We start from the raw sequence: 12,176 nt of genomic DNA, 5'->3' as shown, positions 1-12,176 counted from the left end.
CAAACATTGTTGAACTTTACTTCAATATGGCCCAAGGAGAGGGTAACATTTCACATATCCATTTGTTATTTCACAAATGCATCTACTATTACGTACCTTCAAATTAATAAATATGGAACTAATATAGTTTGTTAAATGTTTTTACAAATGCAGGAGTATTCTTGCCTTATCTCTGTGAGCAAGAACGTTCCAATCCTCACAGAGCCATGAGCGAACTTTCGAGTTATGGACCTAGCTATGCTTTTTCTTATGGTCCAGATTCAAAAGAAATACCAAGAAAAGTTCAAGACACTTTTACCCATGCTTCCGCCCCCGGTTTGTTTTCAAAAGACGCATCAAGAAAATTTCATGAGACTTTTGCCCCTAATTCTGCCCATGGTCCGATTTCAAAAGAAATAACAAGAGAATTTCATGATACTTTTGCCCCTGCTTTTGCCCCTGGTCGGGCTTCAAAAGAAATAACAAGAAATTTTCATGACACTTTTGCCCCTGCTTTCACCCCTGATTCGTTTATAAAAGAAACATCAAGAAAAGTTCACGACACTGTTGCCCCTACTTTCTCCCATGGTCCAGTTTCTAAAGAAATGTCAAGAACATTTCATGACACTTTTGCCCCTGGTCCAGTTTCAAAAGAAATATCGAGAAAGTTTCATAACACTTTTGCCCCTGGTCCGGTTTCAAAAGAAATATCAGGAAAAGTTCATGACACTTTTGCTCCTGGTCCGATTTCAAAAGAAATATCAGGAAAAGTTCATGACACTTTTGCTCCTGGTCCGATTTCAAAAGAAATATCAGGAAAGTTTCATGACACTTTTGCCCCAGGTCCAATTTCAAAAGAAATATCAGGAAAATTTCATGACACTTTCACCCCTGGTCCGGTTTCAAATGAAATATCAAGAAAATTTCATGACGCTTTCGCCCCTGGTCCAGTTTCAAAAGAAATATCAGGAAAATTTCATGACACTTTCGCCCCTGGTCCGATTTCAAAAGAAATATCAGGAAAATTTCATGACACTTTTGCCCCTGGTCCGGTTACAAAGAAAATGTCAAGTAAATTTCATGACGCCTTTCCCCCTATTATGAAATCAAGAAAACTTCATCCTTAATTTTTTTTTTTTTTTTTCCTTGCTTTCACTCATGGTCCTGTTATGAAATCAAGAAAATTTCATCCTTCTCTTTCCCTTGCTCCCTCTCATAGCCATGTATATGTGCCGTGTTGTGTGGTTTCTTCAAAAAATTTCCTTTCGAGTGTAGGTAGCGAGGAAAATTATTTGCGCGGGAAAAGGTAATTTTTAGTCAGAAATTATCAGCCATATAAACATATACGGAACAGTAGGAAATATGGATTCGTTTTCTTTTTGGGGTTGGGGAATGTTGTGGTTGCAGCATTTCAATTGTACATATAATTCTGTAATAAATTGTACATTTCATAATATTTTGGAATAGATTTGTAACTATACGAGGAATCCTGAATATTGAAAAACATTTATTTATTTTTATTTCACTGATCGAGAGAATGTTGACCAACTTTTACAATATAGTTAACAAGATTATTGCGATCCAATACACCTTTTATTACAACTTATTTGCAATCAAAGAAATACAATTGTTAACCAAACCATGCACATCAAAATAAAAAATAATAACTTTGAGAAAACCAAAACCAGACCGTCTTGACGAATATTTGGAAACGACTTCTAACATTGGGGTAGATCCGCCGGTGGTGGAGGCAAAACCCATGGGGTGGGTCCATTTTCAACCTCAAAAACCATCCCCAGACCCCATGGCAAATGCACGTCCAAATGACAGTGCATAAACCACATACCTGTACAATAATTCAAAAGAAAAAAAAATCAGAAATTGTTTTGATCATAAAAATATATAAGGAATAAATTAAGGAAATGTTTTAGAAATTAACCTGGATTATTTGCTGTAAATCGAATCACGGCCCATCCTCCAACCGGCACACCAATTGTGTTACGTATTTGTGGGTTAACGAGATTAAATTTGTTGGGATCGTTGATCGGGTCGTAATTTCCAAACCCTTGAGCCAACACGTGGAAATTGAAACCGTGGAGATGTATCGGATGGTTCTCGATCGCCAAAAACGCCGTGTTCTGAAGCACGATCTCCACCGTCGAATTGAACTTCAACGTTTTGACTTTGGTCGATTTTGGCGCGTAGACCAGCGATAGGTCTAAGCTGATGTTCGAGTCCGTGTAGTCAAACTTGACAGCGGGCTGGTCGGGGAAATCAGTGGTGTAGATCCCGCTCACATTGTAAAACTGTGCTTGCATCATAGACAGATTGGTCGGGAGCTGGAACGACTCGTTGTTCATGCTCGCAGACAATCGGTTATTGAATGGACCTTGACACGTGGCATTTACGGGACACAGCTCCAGATTCACTCCTACGGTCACGAACATGTGCTCGTCCACGTTGGTGGGGACCGGGACCCACTGGGGCCCGCCAGCGAGTCCGGTGATATTGGTGTTGAACTTGTGGGCCGTTGGCGTGTCGCCGGGATTGGGTAGGGCCGGCATGATCGGGGATGATGACGAGGAGTTCTCGTAGGAGATGATGCCTCTTGTGGTGGTATTATCAAAGTTTATGTTCGCGCTCATGTACGGAGTGGCGGCCATGTAGTAAGATCCTGTCTGTTGATTCGCGGTGATGAGAACGTCGGTGGTTTGACCGGGCGCGATGACCACGACATCCGTGACGTAAGGAGTTGTGTAGGCGGCGTCGATTGCGACAACTGTCATGTTGTGATTGGCAATCTTGTAGAAGAGCTGGTTATTGAGCGCAGCGTTGATGATGCGTAGCAGGTAGGTCTTTCCTTTCACCACCTGCACCTGGTATGTCTCTGATAAATTGATACGAGTGTGAATATTCATGATTCAACAGATAAACAAATAAAGTTAGGCGTATAGTAACAGTTGCGCATGCATGAGTGATTATTCTTAAGTAGGATGTGTATATTAGAGTTACGTACGATTTTGAGAGCAGTCGTAAAGATCGCCGGGTAGGCCATTGATGGAGTAAGCATTAGAATTGTTAGGAGCAATTCCAGTAGCTATGCCTTCGTTCTCAATGTCAACAACATTGCCATTCCACCACTCTCCTGCAATTCCATATATGAAACAGTTTATTAAGAAGATCTAAATTGCGTGTGTCATGATATGCATATGGTTTGTTACGTACCCAAGATGATGGGAATTTCCTTATAGGGCTTGGGGAAGGGGAAGGATCGACCAGCTTTCGGGTTGATGATGAGGGCACCATGGACGGTTGCCCGGAGCCAAGAAACATGAGCATGCCACCAGAGGGTTCCTTCTTGTCCTGTAATGTTGAATCTGTAAGTATAGTTGTGTCCAGGAAGTATAGGGCATTGGGTTACATATACTGGTCCATCAGCCCATGCACTCAGAAGCTGAAAGATTCCATGCCTGCATCAAGAAAGAAAGAAATTATACATTATAAATAAAACATATAAACCATGGTCAATATGGCTGTATATTCCCATCTTCAGAAATTTTATTATGTATATATATACTTTATATTAGCTTAAGCAGTTGGGTTTGACGATATCTCAAAAATAATTTACTATTTAATATAAGTTGTTAAGCTTGATATTGATTCGTTGGAAGAATGGTAGTCTCTCCTTTTAAAGCAAAAAATGATTGACTAATTATACACACACATATATATATATAATATTATATCAAAGTCATTATAATTAATTTGTGAAAAGATATATCTGAATATCTACCAGTGAATAGTAATGTTATAGGGTGACTGGTTAAAAACATGGACGACAAGTGTGTCGCCGTCTCGTGCCCTGATTGCTGGGCCAGGATAGCTCCCATTTACTACGGTTATCGATTGCTCCTTGCACAGTCGGGTTACAGTCAGATTGTTCACCTGAAAAAACGAAGAACAAACAAAAAGAATATGATGAACTATATTCCGAACATACCACAGGAACATAAAACCGTATATATATAATTTGGTGAGCAATTGTGTAGAGTTGATGTGCTTGTGGGCCAAGGCTTACATTAAAAGAATGCTCAACAATTGCACCAGAGGCTACTGAGGAAGCCAATAGAGCTAAAGCACATGCTAGCACGAAGGCAAAGCGTGCCATGTCGGGAAGAAATGCTACGTATACCAAGAGCTCAAGAGGAAATGAGAAACTAGAAGGAAACTATAATTTTCTATTGCTCTCGTAATTTCTCAATAGAGACATATGGTGCTGTATATATAGGCATTTTGGAGGTAGTTAGAGGGAGCTGCTAAGTCATATAATTTCCACAATTGCGTGACAACTTAGCTAATACAAATTCATTGGTTTAGAGCCTCTGGAAATGTAGGCATTGCAGGGCTTTGGTATAGCATAGAAAATGACCTTCTCGTTATCCAGCTAACAGTTTTTTTTTTTTTTTAAAGTCAGAAACTTGGTTCTACAAGCAAACAATCCCTTTGACCCTGCGCCCAAATACACTTTACAGAGACGCTGACAAATAGAAAAATGAATTAGAAGAACAGATTTGGGTTTGAATTATCAATGTAAACATGGTCAGACGTCTTCTCAGTACTTGATGAGGTTTTGAAATGCATATGTTATTTCAAACCCATTGTCTAAGTTCTTTAAACTGAATTTTTTTTTTCTCAATCCATAAACAAAAAAATATAAAAACATTGTTAGTAAAGTTTTTTTTTAAACATTTTATGCAAACAAATTCAAATTTATTTTATTTTCAGAAAAAAATGAAATATACAATTCCAACAAATGCAAATGTTGGTCCAAACTTTATTTTAATTAAATTTGAACATACTAAATTATAAGAAAATATGGTGAATGTTTTCTGTATATAATCACTGTACAAAGATTACAATTATATAACAAAGCTTAAGGAATATAAAAGGAAATAAATCTCCAGATCCTATGTCTAAGGTAATTACAGAAAAGGAAAAGAATTATCTCCAGATCCTATGTCTAAGGTAATTACAGAACAGGAAAAGAATTGTTGTCCAAGTAAGATAGCTATACAACGTTAACTCAATCTAAAGTCTTCCTTCTATTAAGCCTTGATTTCTAACACTCCCCCTCAAGTTAGACTGTGTATGTCTAAAAAATTCAACTTTGCTTTTCAATCGTAGGAAAGTTTTCTTACCCAATGCTTTTGTAAAGATATCTCCGATTTGATCTCTGCTAGAAGGAAGGAATGCAGTACGTAATGTTCCATCTTGAATTCTTTCACGAACAAGATGGCAATCAATTTCAATATGTTTGGTTCGCTCATGATAGACCAAATTTGCTGCTATATGTATGGCAACCTTGTTGTCGCAATAAAGTGTACTAGGAAAGGAATGTGATACATCAAGATCTTGTAAAAGATGATCGTAGCCATTGTAGTTCACATGTAGCTACTGCCATTGCCCTATACTCGGCTTCTGATGAGGATCTAGATACAGTGGGCTGTTTTTTGATTTTTCATGAAATTGAACTTGTTCCGAGAAACACACAATAACTCGTAGTTGATCTTCTTGTCATGGGGCAACTTGCTCAATCTGAGTCACATAAAGCTTGCAATTTTAATTCATTATGAGAGGATAATAGAATGCCTTGACTAGGTGATCCCTTTAAGTAATGAACTAAACGTGTGGCAGCTTTCATATGTGGTTGGCGTGGTTGGTGCATGAATTGGCTGAGGATATTAACTGCAAAAAGGATATCTAGTTTTGTGACAGTTAGATAAATAAGTCTAAGTTCTTTCAATGCATATGTTATTTCAAATCCATTGTCTAAGTTCTTTAAACTGAAATTTTTTTCTCAATCCATAAACAAAAAAATATGAAAACATTATTAGTAAAGTTTTTTTAAACATTTTATGCAAACAAATTCAAATTTATTTTATTTTCAGAAAAAAAATGAAATCTTCAATTCCAACAAATGCAAATGCTGGTCCAAACTTTATTTTAATTAAAATTTCAACATACTAAATGGTCAACTAAACTACACACACAACCTATATTTTTTTAATTTATGAAAGTTAACTTTCAGAAGAACCTTCTGTTCCAACTTGATATGATTTAATGGAAACGAAACATTATAAAACTGTACATGTGTATATTTATTAATTGGTCCTATTATTTTAAGTGATATCATACATTAGGTTATAGTAACCAAAACGAAATTTCTGAATCCGAAAGAGAGTACTTGAGTTCTTCTAATTACTAGAAAGTGTATCATGTCTGAATCTAACTGGACTTTTGCGGCAGTGGAAGAACTCGATCGGAAAAAAGAGGGCTCCAAGAAAGTTCAATATTGCTTTCTTGCAATGCTGCGTTGCATTGATACTCAAAGGCTGTTGTTGTGTGGGGCTGATCGAGTTCTAGTTAATTAACAGCCGGCATATATATATATATATATATTCAAAATCATTTTTGCATGTGGCATTTACAGATACGCAGATACATACGCAGACAATTATAATATTTCCTGACAACTAATATCAGTTTCTGGAGAGGGAGAGGTCGAGGACTTTTTCATAAGCTGACAAATATCTTATGTTCATTGCCCTTCTGCAAGACACCTCTAATTTCTGTGGGGTACACATATTTGGTGACGTCTTCAAACCTTATTTTAATGTCTACGAAACCCTAAACTAGTTGTTTCGTGGGTCGATAGACCAACATGTATATATATATATTGGGCAGCTGTTGACCATAGAGAGCGCTGGTCACTTATCTTGACATTCGACAACATAACTGATATTGATATGTATATATAGTACAAAAATCAAAATTTTCCTCTTCAAGAAACTTGATCTCATCCGTTGTGACTTGTAACCAATATCTTGCAGTATATAGTAACATGTGAGTATTATGGTTTGAAATTTAGGCCTCAAAACTACAAAGCCGAACTAATTAATACGTATGTCATTTTCATGATATGTGTTATAAATAAATACGGTAAGTATTAATAATTTATGGCAAAAACAATCATTTTCGACTTATCTTTAGAAGCAAAATCAATCTTATAATCGGATTTTGTTGCCTAGCCATTTATACATATGCGATCAGCTTTACGTGGGGGATAAAAGTTGGTGAAAAATCCACACACGCAAGAGACCTTGAATTAGTCTAATAGGTGGAGAAGCCGTCTCAATTTTGAGATAAATAAATTCTCATGGATGGTCAACGTGATTATCCTTCTTCCAAATTTTGGCACTTTTTTCTTCGCAATGACTGTAAGATATAAGTTGATATTGGAGGAAAACTAGCAGCCATGGTTTGGTTCTGTGAAGGTTTTGCGCGTATCGACCACGATCATGTTAAACAGCTGACCAAACAGTTAATTACATCGCTCTTATTCGAATCTGTTAATATTTAGATTAAAGAATTTAAGAGAAAAGTAAAAGCGTATACTACAATAAATGATTCCTTAATTACAACGTTTGGAAATTCTTTGGATGTAATAAATGCATATTTATTTGTTAGGTCCATCGATGATCAAACACGTGTCCATCCGTATATAATAACACTAAAGTTAATAACGCAGCATAGTAGGGGTGACGATCACACGTAAATACTTTCCATGTATATAATACTATCTCGTTGGACGTAGGCGGCGCATATTATATACATAATGAAGTATGAAAATGTGGTCTTTCTAGGATTAATACTTGTAAATTAACAATGTGTTATTTAAGGTGTTACTTGTTGAACAAAAACACTATAAAGACTGTTAACGTGGTCTAATTGAGTAGATAATGACATTAATTTATAAATTTCAAGTTCGAATTCATACGACATTATAGTCGTGTGTGTATAAAAAATTCTCCTCCCTGTAATTTATACTATCACTTGTATAAAAAATACACTAGAAAAACTGGTCTATACAAAATGGTTTTTTTATTTTAATTTTTTATAGTGGTCTATGCAAAATGGTTTGATTATATACTGCACACACACATTATGTCGACACAAATGTGTGCAAGATTTGCCATCAATTGGGCTAATATTGTACATAGGCATGAGTATTACAACATCATCCCATTATTTAAGCCTAGTGATTGGGATGGCCCAGCAATGCTCTCATGCCTACAATCCATATGAGCATCGATTGGATTAGGCCCACGCAGCTTGGGGAGACATGATCACATTAAAACACTCCCCCAAAATGAAAGCCAACCACGTGCGAGTGACAGCAACCAAAATTCCCGCCACTCCAGAATGCACGGTTCGCACGTGTTATGCAGTTATCACTGCGGGCCGTGTCTTTTTGAAACGGCCAGAGGATAGTTCCGTCATTCTGCCCAAAAAGTACGTTTTTTTCCCTCCAAAGATAAATAAAACCATGAATTTATTTCTCATTTAATTCCTCATTTTACTCTTACGAGAGGAGGGTGAGAATAAGAGTGAAAATAAGATTGAGAGAAATGATGAGAGGATAAATTATTCTTATTTTTTTCTATACTCTATCATAAAAATGAAAACTAAAAATAAAAATTGAAATGGTAATCAAACGCGCTCTCAAATTTTAATTTTTTTTTTCTTCTATTTTTTTGTGAAATTACTTTTTCAAATCTTTCATTTTTCTCCAAGTAGAAAATATCCTTTGAGCACTAACCATGGCCATTGGCAAGGACATAAATATGTTACCCTATTATTATAAACTACTTATTCAACTAATCAAGTTTTCTCCATCCCGTGATGAGATAACATGATAGACGCAAAGATTTAGACGTTACACATCTTGGAAGAGTTGTACCAATTATTTAAAGAAAACTAAGACCACTAGCATAATATTTACTAGCCTCTCTGCACGCGCTTCCACGCATGCGAGAGGTTTTTTTTAAAAAAAATTTAAATTTATTTTAGAATTAAAAAAGATAATCTATATATATATATAAAGCAAAAGGCAGAGAATGGTGAAACATTCAAAATACCAGAAAATGCCCTTGGTTAATGCAAACATTAAGAATTGAAATTATTAATTAAATGAGGATAATATGGTAAATGCACAATTTAAAAATTAAAATTAAAAGAAAATTCAGATAATGAGTCCTATTTTTATGGAACACAAATATCCATTATCTTTTTTAATTCTAAAATAAATTTTAAATTTTATTTTAAAAAAACCTCTCGCATGCTCGGAAGCGCGTGCAGAGAGGCTAGTGGATATTTGTGTTCCATAAAAATAGTATCCATTATCTGAATTTTCTTTTAATTTTAATTTTTTTAATACGAAAAATTGTGAATTTACCATATTATCCTCATTTAATTAATAATTTCAATTCTTAATGTTTGCATGAACCAAGGGCATTTTCTGGTATTTTAAATATTTCACCATTCTCTGCCTTTTGCTTTATATATATAGATTCACAATACAAAATATATTTTATCATTTGAATTACCAAAAGTTAAAATGAAATTCTGCGGAGGGTGCAAAAGTAAATTTAGCACAGGACACATTGACAAACTCGGAAGGAAAAAAACAGAAAATCTTGGGAGCTGTCTTCTGTCGCGTCAAGAACAGCACTCTTGCTCTTGCTCTTGCTCTTTCAGTTAAGTTTGGTAGGTAGTCAAGCACTCGCAGTGCGCAATTCCAAACACCAACAAACCAAGAGAGAGGATGGAGAGGGAAATGGAGACAGCCTACGACGCCGCCCCCGCAGCCGTCGAAGTCGACGCCGAAGACGGCGGAGATAGCGGTGAAGAGGCGACGCAAGCGGTGGCGGGAGGCGGAGGCGAAAGTCATAGAAAATCGGGCCGAGACAGAGTGAAGGGGCCTTGGTCTCCGGAAGAAGACTCGATACTTAGTCGGCTAGTGAGTAAGTTCGGCGCGAGGAATTGGAGCTTGATCGCCCGAGGAATCGACGGACGATCCGGCAAGTCTTGCCGCCTCCGATGGTGTAATCAGCTCGACCCCTCCGTTAAGCGCAAGCCCTTTACTGGTATATATACTTTGATCTGAACCAAACCCTTCAATTCTTTAGTCAATGTATGTATGTCTGTTTTTAAAATTTTAAAATTGAGGGTTTTTTTTTCCTTCCAATTTTGAAAAAAAATATATGGTTTTGTTTTAAGTGTTCTCTTTTGGGGTTTCTGAACGATTTGGTAGTTCAAAGTTTCAAACTTTCAAGCAATCTATCTTCCCATTTAATTGGGATTTCTGATGCATAATTTAACCCAATTCTTGCTTTTTACAATGTAGTAATCTATGTTGTAGCACATTTTTAACAAGTGACTTCAATGTTATGCATTTGACCATGATTTGGCAATTTAGGTTATGTTTTATTGTGGCAACCATGTTTTTAGTGTCCGAAATTTGGACAGTGTCCAGTGTCCTTGATACGTATGTTTTGAGAATTGATGTAATCTTTTATTTGGTAGTGAATATGATGCAATCATTACTGGAATTGGATAATGTAACAGGAGGCAGAGAGAATAAAGTGGGAAGTAAAAACTCTACTGAGTTTGTGTAGTTCACATGTTGTTATTGTTAGTCTTTTTCTTACTACATGAAGAAAAGGCACATTTGAGACTGTGAGTTGTTATTTGCATATTTGGTTAGTGGACGTGTTCACTATATTAAATCTGATGGTATATAAATTCTCAATTATATTACTTCCTGCTGTTCTGGCCATTTGTTATGAATTTATGTCTATGCCGTTTTTTTTTCCTGGAGAATAAGGCTGATAATTGTGAATTCTTCCAGATGAGGAGGATCAGATGATAATTGCAGCTCATGCATTCCACGGAAACAAATGGGCTGCAATTGCGAGGCTTCTACCAGGGAGGACAGATAACGCCATAAAAAACCATTGGAATTCCACACTAAGGCGCCGGTGCATGGACCCTGACAAAATAAAGTTAGAATCTGGTAATACGGTTGAAGATGTGAGCTTAGACAAAACAAAAGCATCATCTGAAGAGACCTTCTCATATGGGGATGTCAATTCATCTAAATCTATGGAAGGAAGAGAAGTCAGTTCTTTAGAGCATATGGATTGTCAATACGAAGACAAGGGGTCAACGGAGGGTCAGTTTAGTCATGAAGTCAAGGAACAGCCAACTGTTTGTAGACCAGCGGCATGCATCAGTGCTTTTAGTGTGTATAACCATTCAGATAGCCAGGAGACTGGAGTATCATTCCCAAGGCTAATTCCAGTGCAAGGACCTCTGGTTCAAGTATCAAAACTTGATGTCAACATCAGTAAATTGCTTGATGGAGTTTATGGTGAGCGGTCAATACCTGATCAGTGTGGACACGGTTGCTGTTGTGCCAATGGTATGAATGCTCAAAACTCTTTGTTGGGGCCAGAATTTGTAGACTTCTCCGAGCCTCCCTCATTTCCAAGTTTTGAATTGGCTGCAATCGCCACAGATATAAGTAACCTTGCTTGGATTAAAAGTGGTTTGGAGAACAGCAGTGTAAGAGCAATGGGTGATGCAGCTGATAGAACAGTACCCCATGAGTCTCAAGGGCAAATGGGGCATTTTGAGGAGAGCAGAATGAATAATCTTTTCCGTTTTGAAGAGAGAAATGATAGGCTAATGGGAATGAAGACCAATGTGCTATCAACCTAAGACTGGTATATAAAATGTTCTACCTACAAGCCAAAGCTCAGGACTCAGGCTGAGGTGACTGCTTAACCAAGTAGGATCAATATTTTGCAAGTATGAAATTTGTTTCCTTGCCCGAGACTTGTCATTACTCATTACTATAAGAGTGAGAAGGGAAAGATTCATATTTTTATGAAGAAACTATTTACCAACCTTTGGCCTGGTTCCTGAATGTTGTTCTCATAATAGCTGATTCATAAATGATAGCCTGCGCTTGGAGGCAAAGTTCTGATATAAGAGCATGAGGCAGGCAGAAATTTGTTTTTCTAGTTGATGCAGTGGTGGGAATTCACAGTCTGTATGTTAACGGTTGGAAGGCGTGATGCTTCTTCTCTGCAATCATAGTGTATGCTTGTACTCATTTGGCTCAACATTGCTTGAAGCAACTGTTTTCAACTCTACAAAGTTTTTTCCTTGTAGCTGCTGTCAGCTTGAGAAATCTGCTTCACTGTGTCTGTCTGTTGCGTAAGTGTACCCATAATTCCTATCAATCTATATGCTGAAAGTGACTGTATTACTCAACATCATTTTTCTTTCTA

General features: G+C 36.9%; 2 protein-coding genes across 2 annotated transcripts; one reads left to right on the top strand and one right to left on the bottom strand.

Annotated features, from left to right (window-relative positions):
* LOC18772304 (laccase-7) lies at positions 1,470 to 4,242 on the bottom strand. The gene is made up of 6 exons (XM_007204944.2): positions 4,058 to 4,242; positions 3,773 to 3,924; positions 3,205 to 3,449; positions 2,996 to 3,124; positions 1,919 to 2,866; positions 1,470 to 1,825 (listed from the first exon to the last, which is right to left on the bottom strand). The coding sequence occupies exons 1-6, from the start codon at positions 4,145 to 4,147 to the stop codon at positions 1,698 to 1,700; spliced, it is 1,692 nt and encodes a 563-aa protein (XP_007205006.1). The 5' UTR covers positions 4,148 to 4,242; the 3' UTR covers positions 1,470 to 1,697.
* Positions 9,471 to 12,176, top strand: LOC18772814 (transcription factor MYB1). The gene is made up of 2 exons (XM_007205253.2): positions 9,471 to 9,965; positions 10,730 to 12,176. The coding sequence occupies exons 1-2, from the start codon at positions 9,644 to 9,646 to the stop codon at positions 11,599 to 11,601; spliced, it is 1,194 nt and encodes a 397-aa protein (XP_007205315.2). The 5' UTR covers positions 9,471 to 9,643; the 3' UTR covers positions 11,602 to 12,176.

Source organism: Prunus persica, chromosome G6, assembly GCF_000346465.2.
Source record: "Prunus persica cultivar Lovell chromosome G6, Prunus_persica_NCBIv2, whole genome shotgun sequence".
Lineage (NCBI taxonomy): Eukaryota > Viridiplantae > Streptophyta > Magnoliopsida > Rosales > Rosaceae > Prunus > Prunus persica.
Note: the sequence above shows the minus strand (reverse complement) of the source record. Positions and strands in the feature narration are given on the sequence as shown.

Excerpts from the sequence above, each read along its gene's own strand:
- LOC18772304 (XM_007204944.2), bottom strand. The coding sequence starts at position 4,147 with ATGGCACGCTTTGCCTTCGTGCTAGCATGTGCTTTAGCTCTATTGGCT. Across the intron at positions 3,450-3,772 it reads TATAACATTACTATTCACTG|GCATGGAATCTTTCAGCTTC; the intron begins GTAGATATTCAG and ends TTCTTGATGCAG. Across the intron at positions 1,826-1,918 it reads ATTTACAGCAAATAATCCAG|GTATGTGGTTTATGCACTGT; the intron begins GTTAATTTCTAA and ends ATTATTGTACAG.
- LOC18772814 (XM_007205253.2), top strand. The coding sequence starts at position 9,644 with ATGGAGAGGGAAATGGAGACAGCCTACGACGCCGCCCCCGCAGCCGTC. Across the intron at positions 9,966-10,729 it reads TAAGCGCAAGCCCTTTACTG|ATGAGGAGGATCAGATGATA; the intron begins GTATATATACTT and ends GAATTCTTCCAG.